Raw genomic sequence first — 22,027 nt, forward strand, 5'->3', positions numbered from 1 at the left:
CCTCTATTTTTTTAACAGCTTGTTATGCTTGCATGTATTGCGCTATACTAATTAGTATTGTGAGCGTAAAGAAGGAAATGAAGAAGCATTGTGGCAGTTTTAGTAGCTGTCATTGTGTCCCGTTGTCTGCGTTTTGGGGAAGTGGGGAGAAAGTTATGGCGGTTCAATAAGACTCATCCGCATCACTATTAGAAGTGTTTGTTGTATTTAGTTGAGTATTTCCTTGTTGCATAGAACTGAGGTCTCATTTCATTCTGATAAATGTATCTGCTGATTTAAAAGATCTTTCTACTATTTCTATTTTGGAGATATTTTTGTAGTTCTTTTTTTTTTGCAGCATAGACAAATAGAGCAGACGAGCCATTTGCTTCATTGCTTATTTGAGAGAATCCGTAGGCAGTCCTGTGACTGGCAAGTTAACCATAAAAGCAGGACAATTACCAGCGTACCTACCTTCCATCCATCTGTCTTTGTAATATTTTGTTTTGAATCATATAATTTAATTATTCATTTATTTTTATTTTCTTTCTAATGCAGAACTTTTCCCTGTAATGGGGTTGTCAAAATTAATGGCATCTTGATATAATCAGTACAAAAAAATGTACTATTCCAAGATGCTCATTTGCATCAAAATCGTTGGAAACAGAAACATCCACATTTGCTCAAATTGTTGCACTTCTTCCAAAAAAAAGGTAAAAAACAAAGCAACTGGACTTGTTTTCCGTAGTTGAAGACGTTTCGCTCCTCTCCCGGAAACTTTCTCAATTCAAAAATTATTTTTTTCTTCCTTTTTTTTTTTGAATTGAGAAAGCTTCCGGGAGAGGAAGCAAAACGTCTTCAACTACGGAAAACAAGTCCAGTTGCTTTGTTTTTTACCTTTTTTTTGGAATGACCATGACCTGGATGACTGAGAATCTTCACCAGCACGTTGCACTTCTTCCGACCACAGCGCTACAAAATTAGAGACAATCAGCCACTCATCTCAACAGTGATCTGCTGCTGGAAGTTTAAAAGCTTAACACGTCAAGAACTGCCAGAAACACCTGATCCTCTTAACCAACAAGACAAACAAAAGCGTTGTTCGGAGCAACTTTCCCCAATGAGGCAGATGGACAAGAAGAACCAAACTGCTGAACAATGCTACATGCTAAGCTAACACTACAAGCTAACACTATTGGTGTCAGAGAGAAACTTAAAAAGGTCAGAAAAGCTCCTGTATCTGCAACAGTGAAGTAGCAGACCTCCCAGACAACATATTTAAAGCTAGCCGTTTAAATATTAGCTTCATGAACACAAACAGTCCAATGATGGTGTTCTGTTGGCCTTAGCTTCCACGCCGAGATTTGTTTTCCCTGCGTTATATTATGGTAAATAAATTAATCAACCCAGAAAAATGTTAAATCAGCTGACGCCCCGGTCTACTACTAAATAAGGCAACGAAACAACCCAATCCCCTCCCCCCCAATCATTCAACCAGAGAGGGCAGTAAAGGAGGCAAATGTGGCTAATAGCAGAAAGCTACCATGCTGCTAGTTGATGACTAAAGAAAATATACTGCAAGATTACCTGAAAGGCAGAAATTGTACAGAGCTGCTGCCTAATACATTTGCATGGAAGAGACTCTTGTTTATACAGCGAATAATTAAGCTCTGTATGCAGCACATCCATGTTTGTTTTGAAACACAATTAGGTACAGAATGATTCTTTATTTGTCCCTCAGTAGTAACATTTATTTGTATCATCAGCAAATTGACCTTCAATAGGAAGCACACGGTGGCACATTCAAAAGAAGCGATTATATTAAAATAAAATATTATGACTGAATCAAGAGTACATACTTCCATAAAGGATATTAGCATTGATATTAATAATAACGTTATCTGGTCTACTGCTTTGTCAAACAAGGAAGTTTTACTTAACTGATATATTTCTCTAAATGAGGGCTGAATTGTCCCCTACTTGTTGGTTTTGGCCTGATTAATAAAGTTAAAGTTAAGTTTGTCATGTTGTAAATAATGACTTTTTATTTTATCAAGTATTTTACATATATTGAGTTTAAATTCATACCCCTTTTCAAGGCAAGACAAATTTGTTTGTATGGCACATTTCAGTACAAGGACAACGCAAAGTGCTTTACATGATTAAAACAGGAAAATAAAAACAGGATAAAAGCAAGCTGGAATGTAACGTAGAAAAATTTAAACAAAGTAAAACATGAGAAAATGGAAACTAAAGGCACATATTAATGATCTTAAAAACAGTGGTTCTACAAACTTAAACAAATGTTTAAGTAAACGGTTAAACTAGAATAGACATAATCACTAAATTATATATTAATAGAATTATATACATTATTATTTATACATAACATTTGTATGTGTTAAATTTATAATTTCACTGGACTGTCTGAAATAAATTATTCATACATTTTTGTGTTGTGACCAACCTACTTTTAAAAAGCCACGGAAATATGCTGTTTTCACTGGCTAACTCTATGGTTGTTATTTAGTTCTCATTAAATACAATTTGACTAATATTGGACTGAATGTGAATAATTGTTGTGACTGAAGTTAGTTGAGTGTGATTGGATGTGGTAGTTTTCATATACATTTTCTAGAGATCATATTCTTTTGTGCTTCTGATGTTGTGTAAACAAAACATATTGAAATACTCTGACGGTTTAAAACCCAGCTGCACAAGTGTTTAAATGAACCCACGCTGTAAAGGCTTGTAAATTCTTTAGTCACATGGTGAAAGTGTAAACTTGTCTTTAAGAAGCACTTTAGATTAACTCACTGCATGTTGGATCGTCCTTCCTGCCTATTCTGAATGATTAACTTCATTTCAGGAGTCTTTCTGGAAAACTCTGGCCTTTTGAATTGTAAAACATCAGAAAACTGTGCTGGTTTATAGTTTCTGTTTGATTTTACTTCACATGTTTCTCCAACTCATTGTGCGGTGTTTTTGTTTTCTTTAAATCCTCACATTAAGAAATTGCGTATGTGGAAAGCCCACGCAGGGGATTCAGGTGGAACAGGTTTGTGCTTGTTGCAGTGTTCAGGCAGTCTGGATCAGTGTGCTTCAGCCTTTTATTCAGAGCGTGTTTCTGAAAAGATGTAGGGCTGCCTTTGTCAGCCTTAACAGTCTAAGGGGTTAATTTGTAACATTTCCTCTCTGAGTAGTTTAATATATTACAATTTCCTTCTCTGACGCTTGTTTGTAACGTAAAAATGCTGCCTCATTGCACCATGGGGAAGCTTTTTATCGTCACAAGTGTAGTTGGCTGAATTTATGTTTGAACACACCCTATAAAATTTTACATGGTTGCAGCAATTTTCTGACATTTAATTCAAATGTTTATTCAGGTTTATTCATTTTTTTTTTTATTTTTTTTTTGTAAAATGTTGATGTCTGTGAACCAAGAGATACTGTTTTTCAATCATACGTTTCTATGTTCTTTGACTGGGTTTTAACGGTACGCATAAATCCTGGTTCAGCACTGATATGAGTTTCTAGGTTGTGGTTTTGCACATCAACAAAAGGAAACAAATTTCCAAATTCCAGGTTCCATTTCACTTATTTTAACAGAACAAAACCATCATAAAAACCGAGAGGGACAAACAAACCACTTTAATTTGAGTAGAGGCTTAAAGGTTGTCAGATTTGCCTGTGGGGATGTCACTTTAACATTAAAAACTTTAAAAATATAGTTCATTTAATGTTAACTAAACTGTGCCGTGCTGCACATGTCCCATGGTAAATAAAAAGTTTAAGGCCAAAGCTGAAGGGCATCTATCTTGTATCTTATTAAGATAGGAAATAAAAGAAAAAGAAAAAATTGTTTCAGTTACTTCAGCCTGGCGAATGTCTCCCAAAATGAAAAACAATGTAATATTAGTTTGCACAGGTTTGTTGTGCAGAATGTTGTTGTTGAAAAGTTGTAGCCTTTATAAAGTAACAGAAGAAGAAGAAGCTGATATTAGCTGGTTAGCTCGTGGAGCTATGTGCTCTGATAACCAGCCGGCAGCCCGCCGCTTAACAGACCGGCTGCTTGTTGCTTCCTAAATCTGGTTTTAAGCCCGCTTTGCTTTCTTAAAAGTGACGGGTTTAATTCCCATGACATAACTGTCCTGTTCTGTAATACCAGAAGTATTTCCAAACAGGCAAGACTCTTTAAAATTGGTTTAAAATATAAGAACAGTACGATGGAAAATGTGATTGGTTTGAAACAAGAACTTTGTTAAATCGTGTTACTCCTTGATGAAAACTGGCCCTTCCTTAGTCATCAGTTAGGAAGTTTTCTTTCTGACTTGACTAGTTTGACATATATTTCAGTCAGAAACTTTAAGATTCGGAGAGAATGACACGTTCAGCATAAAAGGGCTGCAGTCGGCACGTAAACTTTGTTTTGCTTTTGTTTAGTCTGTTGACTCTGGAGTTTTTACATTTCAAAACCTCGCTGACATTTGAGGTTTCTCCAACCAAATATTTGAAGTTCAAACAAAAAACAGCAGTCGTACCCTCTTGATCTCCACTTAGCTTCTTTTTTCTTTTCTTTTTTTTTTTTTTTTGCCGTTGAAGAAAATCAGGGCTTAAGGTAGTCGCACCGAAAAAGAACCAACCAGACATTTGAAACCATCAAAAACTCCTACATCCTGGTTTGCTGTGAAGCCGCTCGTGTTGGTAGACGTTGCAGAGTGAAACTCCTCATTAACTCCTGGTCCTCCTTCTCCCCAGTGGGTGGGTGCTCCCTCCTGCCAGAGAGGCAGCTACGCCTTCTACAAGTCAGTGAGCAGCAGAGCTCAGCCTGACGGGCCGCTCCAGGTGTGGAAGCTCGGGGAGTTCTACTTCATCCAATGCGGACCAGAGGATCCCGTCTGCATCGCCGAGGTGAGGATCCTCCCTGAACCGCTTCTTTAATCCAGAGTTCATCCACGTTTTCTGAGAAATATTTCAGGAGGGCGCTCTAATCTGTTTGAAAAGGGAGCTGAGAACTTGTTTTTTTTTTTTTTTTGTTTTAGCTTTGCAGCTGATCGTGTCTTGACTCACGTCAGCCTAAAGGACAAAGATGTCCCCATGAACCCAAAACACCCGTGTTCAATTCAATTTTTCTTCCTGAAGTCATTCTAGAAAGTTACTTTATACAGCTTATGGATTCTCTAAAATATGTATTGTTGAATATGTGATCTGACCAAATGGATAAAACGTACAAAGCCGACCAGAAACTTAGACTGAGTGCACTAAACCGACCATTACTCCTAAGGACCCATACTTGTAATAAAAAAAAGTGTTTCTCCTGTACGACAGCAGACCGTACGCAGGCATTCCAGATGCAATTTAATCAGGAAGCATAAATGGTACATATTATTTTATAAACCTACCATAAATCAAATAAGAGAAGAAAAGCGAGTGATGGAAAACAGTAAAAAGTCCAAGGAAAAGATGAGCTAGATGGTCCAAAGCCACCAGCAGGGCACAGCATAGGTGAAAACAAGGCGAGGGGTGGATGGAGAGGCACTGTCACAGACGGACAGCTGCGAGATTGAAACAGATTGTTTACAAGATGCTAGTTAGACCTGCTGTGATGGATGCTTGGGAGATGCTCAGAGTAACAGAAATATAGGAGGCAGTGCAAGAGGAGTCCAGATTTTCAGTGAGAGGGATCCAATCTCGCAGGATTAGAAATAAGAGTATGAGAAGGATGGCACAGGTGAGAGAGGACGGGCTGAGGTGACTCAGGCGGATGTTTGGCGTCTTCGTAGAAGTATGTTAAAATGGAGTGAGAGGGACAAGAAGATCAGAGACGGTTCATAGATGCAGATCGTTTGGAAGACTGAAGATGGACAGCCAAGAAGAGACGTTGGAGACTTTTATTGGATAATTTTCAGCTTCATCTGCTCTTAGTGAATGACTAACGGGTAGGAAATTGGAAAACCAGGGTGAAAACGAATTACCAGGCTAGAAATGAGAGCTAAGCATTTCAAACACTACAGCTAATCGGTAAAACGTTGTTGAAAAACTGGTCAAAATAGCTGCCATTCTCTACAGTTTCTTTAAACAAAACCTTACAGCGCATCAAACTTCATTTATCCCTCCTGACCTGAAGTGCTTCCATACTTTATACCACTTCAGCCCTTTAAAGGAGGAGGAGCTCAGACCAACAGAACCCGGTCATTGGGCTGCCTGTGTCCGACAAGCTAATGACAGCTAGCGTTAGCTCGGGTTGTCTGGGAGGTTTCAGCTTCACCGGTGCAGATGCCCGAGCTTTACTGGCCTTTTTACGTTGCTCTCAAACATTCGTGTTAGCTTAGCACGTAGCACTGTTCAGCATTTTGTTCTTCTCTCTGAGGAAAAAGAGGGTTAAATGTTTTCTTCTGGCTGTTTTCCACATGTTAACAGACTTTAAGACCTCCAGCAGCAGCTCATTATTAGGGTCAGGTGAGCAGATGCGAATCGCTCAGTTTATATCGATTTTGATGCAAATCTGTATCTTTGACTAATTCATTTTTTTAGCATCGGTTATATCAAGATATCAATTTATTTTGATCAACCCTACTATATGCCATCTTTGGTGTCACTGTTGCTGACACCAAAGATGTCAGCAACCTTACTGTCAAGGGGAAACCTTGACAGTAAGGTTAGTAAGGAAAAGTGGAGAAACTCAGAACCAAAGTTGCTTAAAGTCCAGTGTAAAGTTCCCACAGTCTGATTATTTAGTTCTGGTCCACTGGGTTTTCTGAACTCTGCAGTCAGTGCAGCCATCTAGCAGGACGTTTTAGAGCACTAAATGCTTCCTTCTGCTGACCAGATTTATGGAGATGCTGATTTCATTTTCCAGCAGGACTTGGTACCGGCCCACACTGCCAAAGGTACCAAAAGTATTTCTGTTTAGAACTTTCCTTATTGCTGTTATGTATTATTCTGATTTTCTAAAACGGTGAGTTTTGCATTTTAGTAATCTGTAATCGTCAAAATTACATGAAATACAGGCTTGAAATATTTCACTGTTTAATCTAAATAATGTTCAAGAATCACTCTGAACTTGGTGACAAAAAGTGTTTGTGCTTGCAACAATCAAACTTTTTTTTTTTTCTCCCAGTTGTCCCTGCTGTTCCTAAAGAGAAATCAGAACCAATATATTTAGTTTACAGCCTGTAAAGATCAGTAATCATCTAAAATAACCGGCTAATTTTTTACAAGCTGGATTTTTCCCCAGAACACATAACCTGTACAGTTTTTCAGACAACTGGTCTGCTCTGAATGAAGATTTCTCCGAGCTGAACGCATCATGTGCTGAACTTGTTGCTCAGAAGTCGTCTAAAATAAACGAGCATGAATGTCTCTCTGTCCTCCAGCTGCAGACTTAATGTATAGGGGAGATTTCCAGCCAAATAAGAGGTGGAGCCGAATGTTCTTTGTTACCAACAGCCTGTTAAAAAAAATAAAATAAAAATGTGTTGGATCTACAAAACAATCTTGAATAACAAAGATCAGAGAAATCGGGATTTTCGTTCTAAAAAGTTAATTTTATAAAGGTTGTTGACTTGAAACCGTTGACTATAAATCTCAGACTTCGTCATCCAGTTGAGAGATGCGTCATCCTTCAGCTTTTAGCCTCCTGTACGCTGACGTTTCATCTGCTGCCAAATCCATGAACAGCTTTGGCATAATGACACCAAACCAGCAGCTGAAGCGCTCAGCTCAACCACATTTAGACAGTAAACCTACGTTACACAAACATTTATGCTCATTTAATTTGCAAATATTAAATGATTATCCCCCAGAAATTAGTCTATTGGAGGTTTTTTTTGTGTGCTACTGCTCCACTGAGAGCAGCTTTTAATATTTAAATACATTTGAATAGATTGCAAAGATCCAGTAACCCTCCAACAGTCGACTGGGCTGGTTCAGAGTCAGCTTAAAATAAACACAAAGCAGCCGAGAGTCCTGTCAGACCTCTTTTAGTTTCCTTCTAACGCTCATAATGTTGTCTTTTAATTCTGATAGGTTTGACGCTTGACTCTTCATCTTGCTCCTTAACCCCGGTTCGTCTCTTCCGCTCATTCACGTTGGCTTAGAGGTCGAGTTTTGTCCGGAGACTTTAAAAGATTTTAAATATATGTGCATTCAGTCAGACGTCAGAAAAGCAGAATTAATTCACATGAAACTGACGGTACAGCCTCTACATGTACATTCCACTTCTCAGATGGGATTTTAACAGATGATGAACTACAGGAAGTTTCTCAGGTAAAAAAACAGCTGCGGTCTGTTTTCTGTTGTTGTACAGGTGACCTTGCTGTGGGAGGATCAGGCTCGACGCCACCTGCTGGCGAGCACCAGGCTCTACTTCCTGCCTGAGGACACGCCAAAGGGCCGGACCAGGGAGCATGGAGAGGTAGAGCATTTAAAACCTAGAGACATAATCGTGTTATTTTATTTATTTATATTCAATTATGATTTATTTCTGAATTTTTTTATTTTTTATTTTAGTCAATTGTGAGGTGTAAATTTATTGTCTTTTCTGCCAAAATATAAGAATGTTTGCTTTTTTTTTTTTTTTTTTACTTCTTTGAGAATTTCCTCTCTCACAATTTCAGTGAAACATCCTAGAATCTGATTTTGAGTGCTTTTGCTGGTGTATTTAGCATAAGGCTTGCGATATGGCTTAAAAATAAAATCTCTGATTTTATTATACCAAATCTGATTAATTGATTCAATTTACCTCCTTTCCGTTTCACAACAAAAAAAAAAAAAAAAATCTAATAAATTATTTTAGAAACTTGCTTTTATGTCAAGCCTTTCGTCTGGGAGTTGACCTGAATTCAAAGTGTAACTAAATATAAGCTGTCAAACAAGATGGCAGAAAACAAGATGGCGGTATTACACAATGATCTAAGAACAGGCTTCACTTGTGTAAAAAAACAACAAACTGTGAATTAAAGTGCCTCTCATTATAGTAAACATATAATATATTTTTCTAAACATATATTCAGCATTGCGTACTATTGGAAGCCCAATGAGTGCATTGACAAAATAAAATCACGCTTTTCCTATAGTTAAATCTTAAAAAAGTTGTAATTAATCGAGTAAATCGATTTATCCCCAGCGCTTATTTAGCCGGTCTGGGACCTTGTGACAGTCGTCTTTTCACAGACTCATCGTGTTCACACATAAGATCTCAAGGAAAGTTCACCTTTTTCAGATTTCTGTTTCATCATGGCCGTGTTGGGAAAAACATTGAGTGCCTGTGAAAACCTTATTGTGATTTTTTTATTTTTTTTTATTTAACTTTCTCAGCACAGGTATTTCTTTCCTGGCCATACTGTTGTACTCATTCCAATCTGTCACACGTACGTTGAACCCGCTGTGTTTAGAAACAGCCGCCTTCAGATCTCCACTTTCTGTCATGAATACACTAGTTAGTGTTTTCTGCTATATGCTGCATTTTCATGATGGAGAATATTACAGCAAAGGCCACGGATTGAACCGCTGTGGAAACTTCTTCCTGCTGCTCTGTGAAGTGTTTTTTAATTGGGCTTCGCTGCTGTATCATCTTTACCCGTTAGTTATAGTTACAGTTGTCAAATAGTTTCTTCATCATAGCGTATACTTATTATTTCATGTTATTATAAATACTGATGATATAGATTGACTACATTTGTAAACACATTTACAGAAAAGATGTTATTTATTGTAACGTCTAATATCTCTGAAGTAGAATTTAGAGAGAGAATAAAAACCTACCAGGGGTCCTGTTGGAATAAAGGGTGGATTCTCTGACTCCTCCATCAGCTTCCGCTGCGCTATTTTTTTTAAAAATCTTCCTTCGCTCTCTTACTCTAACCTTTCTCATCTTTAGCCCTAATGGTGCGTTCTGACCGACCGCGGTGTCATGAATGGTGGATTTATCCCTGAGCAAACGGACGTTGTAGGATTAGTCCACCCGGTCCGCGGGGAATCCATCGCTCAAGTGACTTTCACTGGGGTTCAAGAATTTTAACTTTTCTGTCACATCGCGTCGCAGCAACCAATCACGGGCTGGTTGTTGTTGTGACACACGGTGAAGGAGCGCAGCGGAAACGAAGCTTTGTTCAATCTAAATAGGTTTTAGAAAAAATATGATGTGAGGAACGCTCTTTAGAGGTTTGCTTAGCTTAGAAAAAAGCTGTTTTAATTCAGCCCTTAGAAGGACTTCAATCATTGGTCCTCCTCTCGTAGCTCCAGAACTGGACTGGCCAGCCGCTTCTGTGGACGGGTTGGGTAATCTCTGTCGGCCTCTTGCTCTGCTCTGTCCTGCTGGTTCTGTCTGAGCTCCATAGGAGGGACGCTACGTTGTTCGATTTTCCTCATTAAATGTAGCACTGTGACTCGCTTGGTAAAATCCTGGTCCGCCATGTTGAGTTGAACAGACAAGCGAATAGAAGCTCCTCCTATTTGATGTCTCGCTGAAGCTGGCATGCGAAATGTACAGCGGTGAACACGGAGATTACGTAGTCACACGCCATTACGCTAACATTTTCCCCCTTTTCGCTCATTGCTGTATTTTCCCTGGCTGTCCTCTGCTGTAACCCTCCTGGTCTCTCTGTCATTCTCCTTTCCTGAAATCATCTCAACCTTGGAAATGTCTTAAATTTCCTTTTCATTGTGGTCCGCAGTTTGCAAGCATCAAGATTTTAAAGCTCAGCGTCCTTATTACCATGTGAAGCCTGTAATATGAAACCAGATGATTTATTACTTTCACACAAGTCCCACATACTGGTATATTTAGACATCTGATTCTCGTTGTAGCCTATTTGTTATTTTCCCAGTCTGACATTAGGGATGGAAAGCGGTTTGCGTGGCCTCGCTGCTGTGATGTTGTCTTGTAGAACCGACAGTGAAGCAACTGAAAAAGCTTTTTTTTTTCATGCCTAAACTCTTCATAAACTCATGTTTACTGTAAGCAAAAGTAACGGGAAATATGCTAATGTCCTGTAAATGTGACTGTGACACACCAGCGTGGAGCAGAAGGCACACGTTGTTTTACATTTACATCCTTTTGATAAATTCGTGTTTAATTTAACGACAATAAAAGGTTGTAGGAAAAACAAGCAATTTGTTTGTAAAAGTATGATTTTTAAAGATATAGGAGTTTTGGGGTAGCTGGGGAGAGGGTTTACAGCAGGGCGGCAGTTCTCCCCCCTTTAACGCTTTCTATAGATTCTCTATTTGACTTAAGTCAGGCTCAGCTCCTGCAAAACTGCAACCTTAATTCCAGAAATTGTTTTGGTAAAATCAAAATTTAAAACCTAAATCTCCTACTTGTATGAATAATTCTGGGCTTCGCTGCATCTTGGATTGCTGGTAACTTAAAATGGTCAACCTTCACAATCTCTTCATCTGTCTCATATCAGAGTTTTAAGCAGCTGCAGACGGATTCAGATAACCAGAACCGTAGGTCATTAAAAAACTAGTTTGTGAAATCTATTTTTTTAATATTTTTTTTTAGAAAGGCACTCTTTCTTTTAGGCAAGTCATAAAATCCAGCTGTCTGGGAGAGCAAAGAGTCTGAAAATCCAACCAGTTTCAATGCATAAAGTGATGTTTCTATTTACTGTCAGATTCAAAACGTGTTTTATGATGCTTGGAAGAAGCAATCTGAATAATCAGAATCAGAAAAGCCGAACATCTTTAGTCATTTGCTGCAGACAAACGGTCCCTTTTGTTCTTCCTAAATGCATTTAATTGCAATAAGAGAATATATTTAATTAAATGTATTTAGAATAGACAGTCACTGTTAAGATATCTGAAATTGTAAATGATGTGAAATCTAGTCTTACAGCTGCTCTCGCCGAGGGTCAATGTCTACTTCATGTAGCCTGAGCCGCATTTAAAGAACGTCTAATAATATCCTCGTCACAGGAACACTGGCTCCTTTTTATAACCAAACATCTCTGGGCAGGAATCTAAACAGGTTAAAATCCAGACGACGTTTCGTCCCGATCGCTTTAAGTGCTGAAGTGAATAATCAAAACCCCTCAGCATCTTTGCTCTGATGTTATTTATTCAGCTCAATTGAATATGCACTCTGCAAGCCAGTCAGCCGGGTTTTTAATGAAAACTATTATCTGATGAGATGGAGTGTTTTTCATCACATGGAGTCTGACGCTGAGCTCTCATGTGAACGCCTCCTGTAGGAATGGAGCTAATGTAAATCTTATGACTCGTCTGAAACCAAATTTTCCACATTTTAACTCGGATAAAACGTCTCTGTGTTGTTTTTTACAGGAATTGAAGAGTTTTAAAAGCCTGGTCATCTGTCCATGTGATCCTCCTGACATGATTTTAGTAATTTTATATTAGGCAACATTTTATATAATGCCAGTAAAAGACCCTCACTCTGTTATCTCTTGTACAGGTGTAGAAGTTTCAAGTACAGCGCTTGTTTATTGAAAATGTTTCTACAAAGGGTTTTAGTTGACACAATACTAAGAACATTCTAAATTCAATTCAGTTTTATTTCTATAGCATCTGTTCACAAAATGGCATCTCAAAGCACTTTACAAAATCAATTCAGGGGGGTTAGAGCATTGAGCTTGAGTCCTGCAGAGGCTGGGTACAACTCCCGCAGACTGACACCCTGAGAAAGACCCTTAGCCCCAGAATGCTCCCCAGGCAGTGGCAGCTCACGGCTCCTTAAGGTTGGGTTAAATGCAGAGAAGTTTCATTGGAATATATGTTGCAATAACAATAAATATGCTGATTAAATTAAAATTTTTCTATCTAATGAAACCCACCAGATTGTGTCTAGTCATTGACGGTACTGTATGTATCCCACAGTGGACAGCCATCTGCATTGTAGTTGACCTTGCAGCAATCCCCCGTACCGATCAGGACGAAACCTCCGGCAGAACCAGGCTCAGTGTGAACGACCATCTGCCGCAACCTTTAGAGCTCCTTGCGGTGGTCGGGTGAGCGGATGCATGAGGGTGTCTCTGTTTTTGCAGCGCTGCGGTCAGAAGAAGCCCGACAATTTGACCAAATGTCAACGGGCCAGTTTGTATCAGTGTTAATGCAAATGTTTCAATAATTCATGTTTTAATATCGATTAAATCGAAATATTGATTCTTTTTTAGTATTGATTAAATCAAAATATTGATTCTTTTGACAACAGGCTAACTGTAGGCCATGATCAAAACAAATCTTTAACTGTGAGGAACCGAACTCTCTTCATATGTGAAGTCCTGTAAAGCAGCGTTTCACGTAGCAGATATTAAACTGTTCAGTTTGAGGTAAAAATACATGAAAGTAGTTTAAATCCAAAACTTCCTGAATATTATACAGATTAGGAGTCATCAAAGTCCAAGCTGAGCATAGATCTTACCACATTAAGATCTAAAACAATTTCTTCAACGCAAACTGTGAACATCTAAAAACCTTTAAACGGCATCCAAATGTAAATTGAGTCAGGCGTCGTCCAACTTTCTGTGACGCGTTTAACCTCTAGATGTTGTTTCTGCTGTAAAGTATGGCTGAGTTACAGCACTCCACAGAAGATGTTTCCATTCTCCAAGGAATTTAATTTAGGAAGATAATGTCAACTTGTTGTTTTGTCAGGCCAAATGTCCCTCCTCAGTGAAAGGGTTGGGTACGGTAATAATATGCAGCTCTACCTGGTTGACTTCACTCTGATTGGCTACACGCCACTTTCCCCCTCCACCCACACCTCCCTTCTCAGCGACACAATACGTTACAATCCATTGTTCTGGCTGGTGGACGTGTTTGTGTAGCAGGATGTCGGACAGGCGTGGCCAAGCTGACCAAAGGCTTTAACCTGGCGATGCGATTGGAGGGTGGGCTGGAAGGCCGTTTGCTTGATGGTGTGCTCTAATTGGAGAACATGAATTACATAGACAGACGACCCATTTTCTGATCTGACTATTTTTGAGCCGGTCCTTTGGTATTCAGCTGTGACGTTCACACGGCCTCATCAATGCCCAACACATCATGTTATACCCCGAAAACTTCAGGAAAATGAAACTTCTTGTCATGGTCCTTTTTTAATGTTGTTTGGGAGGTTTATAGGTGCGCTGATGCACGTTTAAGAGCTTTACTGACTTCTCTATGTTGATCTCGAACATCCGGGTCATACTGGTCTAATTTCAGCGTAATTTAGACAACGTTCAGCGTAACAGTCCATTACCCTGAAATGTACTGCCGAGAACGCTGCAATTGTCGATCTAATTTCCCAACTATGTTCTATTTATCTTTAAGCTTAACAAAAGTCCCTGCCAGGAGTTGGCTTGTTATCATATTAATTGTTATTAAGGAAAAAACAACAAAAAATATCAAAAGAATTGCCATTTATCAATTATTTTGTGATCCCGAGGACCTGATGCTGTGTTACTATAGCTATTTTTCCCGTTGATGGTTCCATAAGTGCATCAGTGAGCATCTGTTAGCATTTGTTAAGCTAACAGTTGCACCTCCTAATGTCAGTGGTGTATTGAAATAGTCATTTTATAGTCAGTCACCTCTAACTGTACGCAGCGGTAGGTTTATAGCCAAAAAAACAGAAATTTTTAAAAACATTTCTCATCATGACTTTAATCGCTATTGCAATAAATAACTATATTAAGACTCATTACTAAGTCCATTCCTGGTCATTGCACAGTATTTCTGATTGAACCGCGTTTAACTGAGCTAACTGGGTTTTAGAAGTGGAAAACATATGTTGAGATGTGCTCGACTTATTTAAAATCTTTAAATTAAACTATAGTGCAATTTTGATCAACTGATTTTATTAGAGATGCACAAAGTTGCCACCAGAATCTATGAAAAGCAAAAGTAAACGTTTCGGTTTCTGATTAAAAAAAAATACTGCTGCAGTTTGTATTTTAGTCAAGTCAAAAATAAAAGCATTTGTTTTGAAATAGAAACGTCAACAGTCAGACTTTTTTTTGTTTTTGTTTTTTGCTGATATCAGAAAAATTAAGTATGAAATTAGCAATAAATGATTTTTCTAAATACTGAGCTGCAACAAGGACTTTTTTAAGTTTTTAAAAAGTTCAAAAACAAGTGTGCTATTTACAAGTAACCATTACATTTATTTCTTCTATAATTCAGTTTCAACATGTGGTTTTATTTGATCCTCCTGTCAATATGAAGACGGTCTGCCCTCATCTTCAGTTGTCTTGTAAAACCGATGCTATTTAAACTTTTAGACCCACAAACTCAGCTGTTCTCAGCTGCTGTCACTCATTCACGTCAAGACAATCGTCGGTTGTTTTCTTTGTGGTTTAAATTTGAGCTCTTAGCTTCAGACGACAGCTGCCACATCCTGTGTTTTTTTAGATGTAAAAATGATGTCTTATTTTTTTTTTAAATTACTTGTTTTATAAAGGAAGAACAGCCTGTGATCTAAACTGAACCCAGACAGCAGCTGGAGGTTCGTCAGATTTGTTGTTTGGAGGCAGAGCGGCTGTAACCGGGCAGCCGTCACATTTCGCACTAATGTTTCTCTAAGATCCAGGAGAAAATTATTGTGGGTTCCACCAAACCAGCTTCATTCTAGAGTCCAACCATTTAGATTTCCACTTGTCAGGATTTTCATCATTAATGTGCCTAAAACGCCTTTCCAGCTAGTTTTTTTTATCCTGTTGTTGCAAGCAGAGCTTCCAGGAAGGGTCACAGGAAGATGTTTTTTGGTCAGATGACTTTGTTTGGTGACTCAAAACAAAGTCAAGCCGCCTGTTTGCCAAGTCATACCGACTTTATGTACCCGCCTGCTGCCATTTTGTCCCAACTTACTTCCTTTACACACCCATTTACCTGCTAAAACCATTTGATATGGATTCTTTGTAATAAAGTATTTTGATTATTTCTGTAGAAATGCTTCTCTCATGTCATCTCTCATATAATTGTATTGTAAATCATTTTCTGTAAATGCTTTATTATACCCGTACTTCTGTTTTATTATAGTTCTGATCGTTGTTTGGAGCAGTTCACTCATAAAATTGGTTAGATCAGGTCCTCTTATGTAACCAAAATAACTCTGAGACCTCATGACTGCAGATATTATTCAGTGGAGTCTTAAAATCCCTTTTCATTTCTGAAGGCTATGAGTGGAATAAAGAAAATTACTTTAAACTGTCACCAAGGTGGATGACCCTGGCAGGTATGAGTAAGAGTAAGTTTGGTACGAAGTAGCTAAATGGGCTGTTTGTTGATATTTTTAATTCTAGATCTGAAAATATTCATCAAACGTAAAATATAAATCTGATATGTTTAAAACATTTGTTTATAAATGGTCAAATTACGGTGTATATTTTCTCTATATATTACCTATTTTACTCTGGAAGCTCCAAATCTAAACGTTCAGAGTAAAACGGGTCAAAATATTTCCTGCAGCAACTCGTGGCCATAATAATGTTCAGATCCATGAATTGTTCTGTGGCCTCAGCTCCATATTTGATCCAGGAATGATACCTGTATCGAGTCTGATCCTAAAATACCGGCTCGGTTCAAGCCTTTCCTCTCTGCGGTATGACGTGACACATTTTTTATTCACAGCCATCAAGGAAAACAAAGAGCCAGAGGTGTTTAGGTTTAATTGTATTTTAATGAAAAACTCTCACTTAAATGCCGACTGATTGGGTTCATTGGTGTCCGAGGATGTCTCGGGTTTTATTCTGATCTATTTGGATCCTCACAGAACCAAATCATCTGTTTAATCTGCAGTTTATGGTGCGTTTTGAAAACGTGTTTGACGAGCTCTGGTTCCTGTTTGAGTTACACACAGGAAGTAAATGTAGGTTGTTTAGAAACTGTGGCCAAATTTAGGACAGAATCAAAAAATGTGTGTCTATGTCTTCTGTTTTGTGTACATTTTATTCACATTAGCATTTCTTAACATTTAAAATCCTGATAAACCTGAATAGGCACTTAAAGTACAATATTTAGATATTAAAATAAAAGCATTTTTACCTTGTTTAAGACATGTTTTTGTTAGTTTTTTGCATATTTCACACACAATTGGAGTCTAAAGGTTGAAAAAGCCCATTTTTCCCAGGGATGAGCTCACTGTGAGCTGCAGCAGCAGGAATTTGAGCAGCTCTGCTGGCTGCAGCTGAAAGGAGGCGGAGGTTTCCTGGAGGAGGGCCAGACCCGACTAACAAACTGAACGGGAGGAGTCATATGCTGCTCCACCTTCACTTTAAACTGATTCACGACTCCTGCTTGTTTATCCAGGAACACCTGAAGGACTTTATGTTCACAAGCTCCAGTGAGACTTGTTTAAACAAAGCAGAATAAAGTAGTTTATCCAAGTTCTTCCTTAACATTTATTAGCCTTTCAAAAATAATCTTCAAATTTAAGAAGCACAAGCACAGATGGAGACAATCATACAAATATTTCTGAATTATCAACAGTTTCTGCAGCCATTGAGCTGTTTTGTTTGTCGCCTGCAGTTTGACCCGTTTGACTTTGTCATCCTGCAGAAGTCTGAAGAGATGATGATGCAGATCTTTTATCACAGCCTTCTTAACATTGCATTTCAGACACACTTTTAATCTGCTGCAGTGGAGATAAATCAGCTGTGTACACAGCCATAAACTCCTGCTCCATATTATCCAGGCCGATGCTAACATTTCTACTCTATCATCTCCTGGTTTTAATGTTTTACTCAATTTAAATAATTATTTTTCAAGGTTTAATGATGATGTTGGTTGCTATGCTTATAAGAAAGGAACCAATCGGGAAGGTGAAATCTACATCACGTGTTTGTTTTAGACGTCAACACATTAAGCCAGTAGTGATATTACAGCATATGTTTGTAGTGATAGTGCAAAAAAAAAAATGCAATGTGTGTGTCATAGTGTACACGTTTCCATAAATTTAGACTAAAGGAGGAGGATCTTATATTCGGATCTTGGGTTGTTTAATTATTTTAAAACCAGTGAAGAACGCTCTAGAAGCAGCCCTAGTTGAGCACTATAAACACTTTGGTAGGAAAAACTCTAATAGTAGTTTAAAATTATGTCTAAGTTTGTGTACTTTAATAAAATAAGAAGCTAGAAGTCTCAAACCTGGACATAATGAGGCGATCCAACAGGAGGATGAGCCCAAACACATGAAACTGATTTTGGTATGAACTCCACACTACTCCAGACTTTTTACATTGAGAAAGCTTCCTGGATGGGAAGCGAAACGTCTTCAGCTTCAGAATAGAAGTCCAGTTGTTTTGTTTTTTAACCTTTTTTTGGCTTGGTATGGACAAAGCAGTCCAGGTTTTCTCGTCCCCAAAAACTTGAACCCAAACACGATCAGTGGATTTAGCTTCAAAGTTGGGTTCGTGCCAACTAAAAACTATTTAAATTAAGTACCAATCCCTTGAAAAGAGTGGTTAAAGCATGTGGATAAATATTATACAAGCAAATCCAAATATTGTGTATGTATACATTTCACCTTGCATGTCTAATTTTGGCCCCATTTGGATTTGAGAAAATCTGCCCTTCTTGTTTTTAAAAACCATTGCTGTTTGTTATATACCTAGCCTGGAAAAGAAAGGCTAAAATGTAAAGTGAAAATCCTGAAATAAACGAAACATTCATGGCTGCAACGACTGGAGGCTGAGGAGGAGAAGGACAGAGACAACATTGGATTTTAATGGTTGCCTCACAGAATAAAGTCCCTGGGGAAGGTTAGACCACAGGAGGAAATGAGAGAGAATAATTCAGTGATACGTGATGAGTTTATGTAAATAAAATGGGAAAGAATTCATATAATCAAACCCGTTCTTCAGTTTTGAGTCTTAACTTGTGTAAAGTGTCAGCTTTTAGCTCGTTGCGTAACTTGTATACATGTCAAGTTTGGCTGTGAATCCCTCACGATCCTCCGAGTTCATAATGTTTCACTAGAATGACTAAACGGCAACGGAAAGAGAAGAAAATCTGTCATAAACTTCCTGTTTCATGCCAGTGTGTTTTGCAACTGCTTACAGTCTTGTTTTTTGACGTCATCTGTCGCCGAGTAAAGAGGCCACTTCTCATTGTAAAAGTTTAAAGTATCCTGGAATAACAGCTGTGTTTCACGGCAGCGGCGCTAAGTTTCCTGAAGGATAAGAACTGGAACATGAAATCTGTCTTAAAGTTTAGGAAAATGTTGAAAAGGTTGACTTTGCAGTCGTATTTCATCACAGAGCCTTCCTTAAACAGTTCTGACTTCTCTTATCCTCTCCACTGTAGATTCCTTTGTGGCCTCATGTTGTTTTTCTGTTGCAACACGTTCAGCTCGATGTCTTTACCTGCGCAGGTAGGATGGAGGAGGAGCTGAACAGAGCTGGTGTATGCAAGGCCTCGGGGCATTTTTCTACAGGTTGAAATCAAAAACAGCAAAACTTAGTCGTGTCCCAGATGCTGTTATCTGTGATACTAAAGTCTCACATCATCAACAAACTACAAACTAAACGGTTCATCTTATAAGCCTTTTTTGCTTTTAACACTTGAAGATCATATTTTAAAAAAACTGCAACAAAAACCCAAATTAACAGATATTTATGAACACAAGATCTATGATAAAAAATTATTACAGACAAGTTAAAGTCTTCTAATTAAAATGCTAGGTACTATATAGAATATCTGTCTTTTAATAACTATTCTCTTTAATTTAATAGTAATTAGGACCACATCTATCCAATGCCTTTTACTCAAAAGCAGACTTTGGTGTGCTGAAATCTTTTTAATTCATTTATTAAAATTGGCCAAATGCAGGAAGCGTTTTCAAAGCAATACTGACCCAAAACCCGGTATTGTTGTGAGAAATGAGCACGGAAGATATTGCTGATGGACAACCATATTTTAATAAGGCAAATGTACAAAACACTTTTAAAGTTATGGATCTACAATGATTTATTTACACAGCCCTTCCCTACAAAACTCTGATTAAGTTATTTAATCAAGATATTGCATGCTTGTTTGTTTGATTGATTGATTGATTGATTGATTGATTGATTGATTTTTGGCCCTCAAGAGCTTTTGACCTGACAATTTTGTCCCAAGTGGCAAAAAGTTTTAACAAGGCAAATTTATGTTGTTAAATGTAGAACTCCAGAAATAATATAATAAAAATTTTGGGGAGAAGTTAAAGTAAAATAGACACATTTCATAGGACCCTAAATTTGACACTCACAGCATATTTTTGCATTTTGTCATACGGTAAAAGGTATTGTTACATAATTGGATATCAATAAGCAAATTTAACAAACTTAATTTGATTAGGAGCAATTCTGGCTGGGGAAAGAAAATTAGTTTTCACCAGTGGGCTTCATCCTCCTGAGACAGCAGGACCCCCATCTTTGCACAGTAGAACATTTCTATTTAATTTTTCTATTGTGAATATGTAACAACATATACATAGTGTTTAAAAAAAAAAGAATATAAGAAAAAAAATTACAGAGTTGGACAACAATGTTTGAGTGTGGTATATATTTGTAATTCACTTTTCATACCATGATTTATTTCATTTTCATGTTTGGAGGTTGCTTGAGCTCCACATCCAGACTGATCCAAAGCTTCACCCCACAAACAGAAATGAGGAAAGTTTTCCTTGATCCGATGATTTACGATCTGATTGGACGTCCGCTAGGGATGAGAATATATTGCAAATTCATTACCACAAAATCACTGTATGCAAAATTCAGATGACAAACAACTGCCCCGACTGCATCTGATGCTACCAACCATTCAGGCTCTTTTTCCTGTTATGTGTTGACAATCGTTGTTTAATGCAGCCTAAAAATGTTTAAAAAGGTAAAGAGGCTGTAAGGCGGTCAAATCAACAAGACACCAGCCAGGAGCAGCATCTTCTATAAAACTTTGTTCTTCAGATGGAAAAAATTTATTGGATGTTTGTTTTTTTACCATTAGCTGGACAGATTGTTATGTTTGCCATTAATCCAGAGCATGAAGACATTAAAACTGTTTTTTTATCATAAGTCATGTCGTTATGGCCCTATTAGCAAACATTATCATGTATCCCGTCTTCTTGATCTATGGGGCGTCGTTATCCGTTCAATCTAGGGGCGTTCGATGCAGCAAAAATACATCATGGTTGATTTATTTTTACAGTAAAATCTATTTTAATTAGAATTTCCCTACATAAAAGTTTTGCTGTTAAAGAAAAACACAACAGGCCAATCAAAGCCAAAGTGTTTAACACAAATGTTCTTTACCAATTTTTTGCCGCTTGTCTCAATATGTTAATGTTTAAGGCTTAGTCCGTAAATGTTTTATCTGGCAAAAATATATAAATATATTTTTATTGAGGAAAAAATTAGGGATAACGTTACTGTGTTAAAGTTCATTCCTACAGAAATTTGTATCATGCTTGCCGTAGCCAAGTTAATCGGTTATCAAAAATGCTAATATTAACATTATTAGTAATTATATTTTCTTTTCTCCTTTCATCATATCTGTCAACAAACTACAGTCTACAACCCAAATATTTATTACACCCTGCATTCAGATGTTGTTACAAGCAGAGATGTTTGTAATTATCTTTGAAATAAGCTACAGCATTTTATTTTTACATGATTCAGGCTCTTATTGTGAAGGCTTGTGAGACAGACGCTGTAAAATGGAAGCACAAACCCTCGTGTTATAATTCTGGCTGTCCTGCTGCTTATAAACACAACCTTTGATTCAATGCTGGTGGTCCAATGAACCTGAGAAGCTGCTAATGTTGACAGAGCAGACCCCTCCCTGAAAACTGCAAACGTTCAGCTAAATGTTTACTTACCTAGCGTTAGCCGCTAGCCAACAAGTAGCTGAGGAGAGGACTGCTCTGGCGCTGACCTTCTGCTACCTGCAGGTCAGCGCCGTCTTCTGAGACACGTCTGAAGGAATGCGTTTGGAGGACAATCTAAATACTGCAGTCACCCAGGATTGTTTTTATAATTATTCCATTTTAAAACAGTAATACTAACTATACTTTCACCATAGTGAGTAAAACCAGTGACAATTTCATCCTTTCTACAAAAAAAAAAAATCA

At 37.8% G+C, this 22,027-nt stretch overlaps 1 protein-coding gene across 2 annotated transcripts in view; it reads left to right on the forward strand.

The window, feature by feature from the left end:
• Positions 1-22,027, forward strand: part of zgc:77151 (ARID_ARID5 domain-containing protein) — a 56,718-nt gene that overhangs the window by 15,736 nt on the left and 18,955 nt on the right. For both annotated transcript variants that reach the window (XM_021321975.2, XM_036142801.1), the window contains exons 2-3: positions 4,738-4,890; positions 8,288-8,395. In XM_021321975.2, coding sequence (XP_021177650.2) covers positions 4,738-4,890; positions 8,288-8,395 — 261 coding nt within the window. The remainder of the gene's footprint in view (positions 1-4,737; positions 4,891-8,287; positions 8,396-22,027) is intronic.

The sequence above is a fragment of the Fundulus heteroclitus genome, chromosome 11, assembly GCF_011125445.2.
Source record: "Fundulus heteroclitus isolate FHET01 chromosome 11, MU-UCD_Fhet_4.1, whole genome shotgun sequence".
In the NCBI taxonomy this organism is placed as follows: Eukaryota; Metazoa; Chordata; class Actinopteri; order Cyprinodontiformes; family Fundulidae; genus Fundulus; species Fundulus heteroclitus.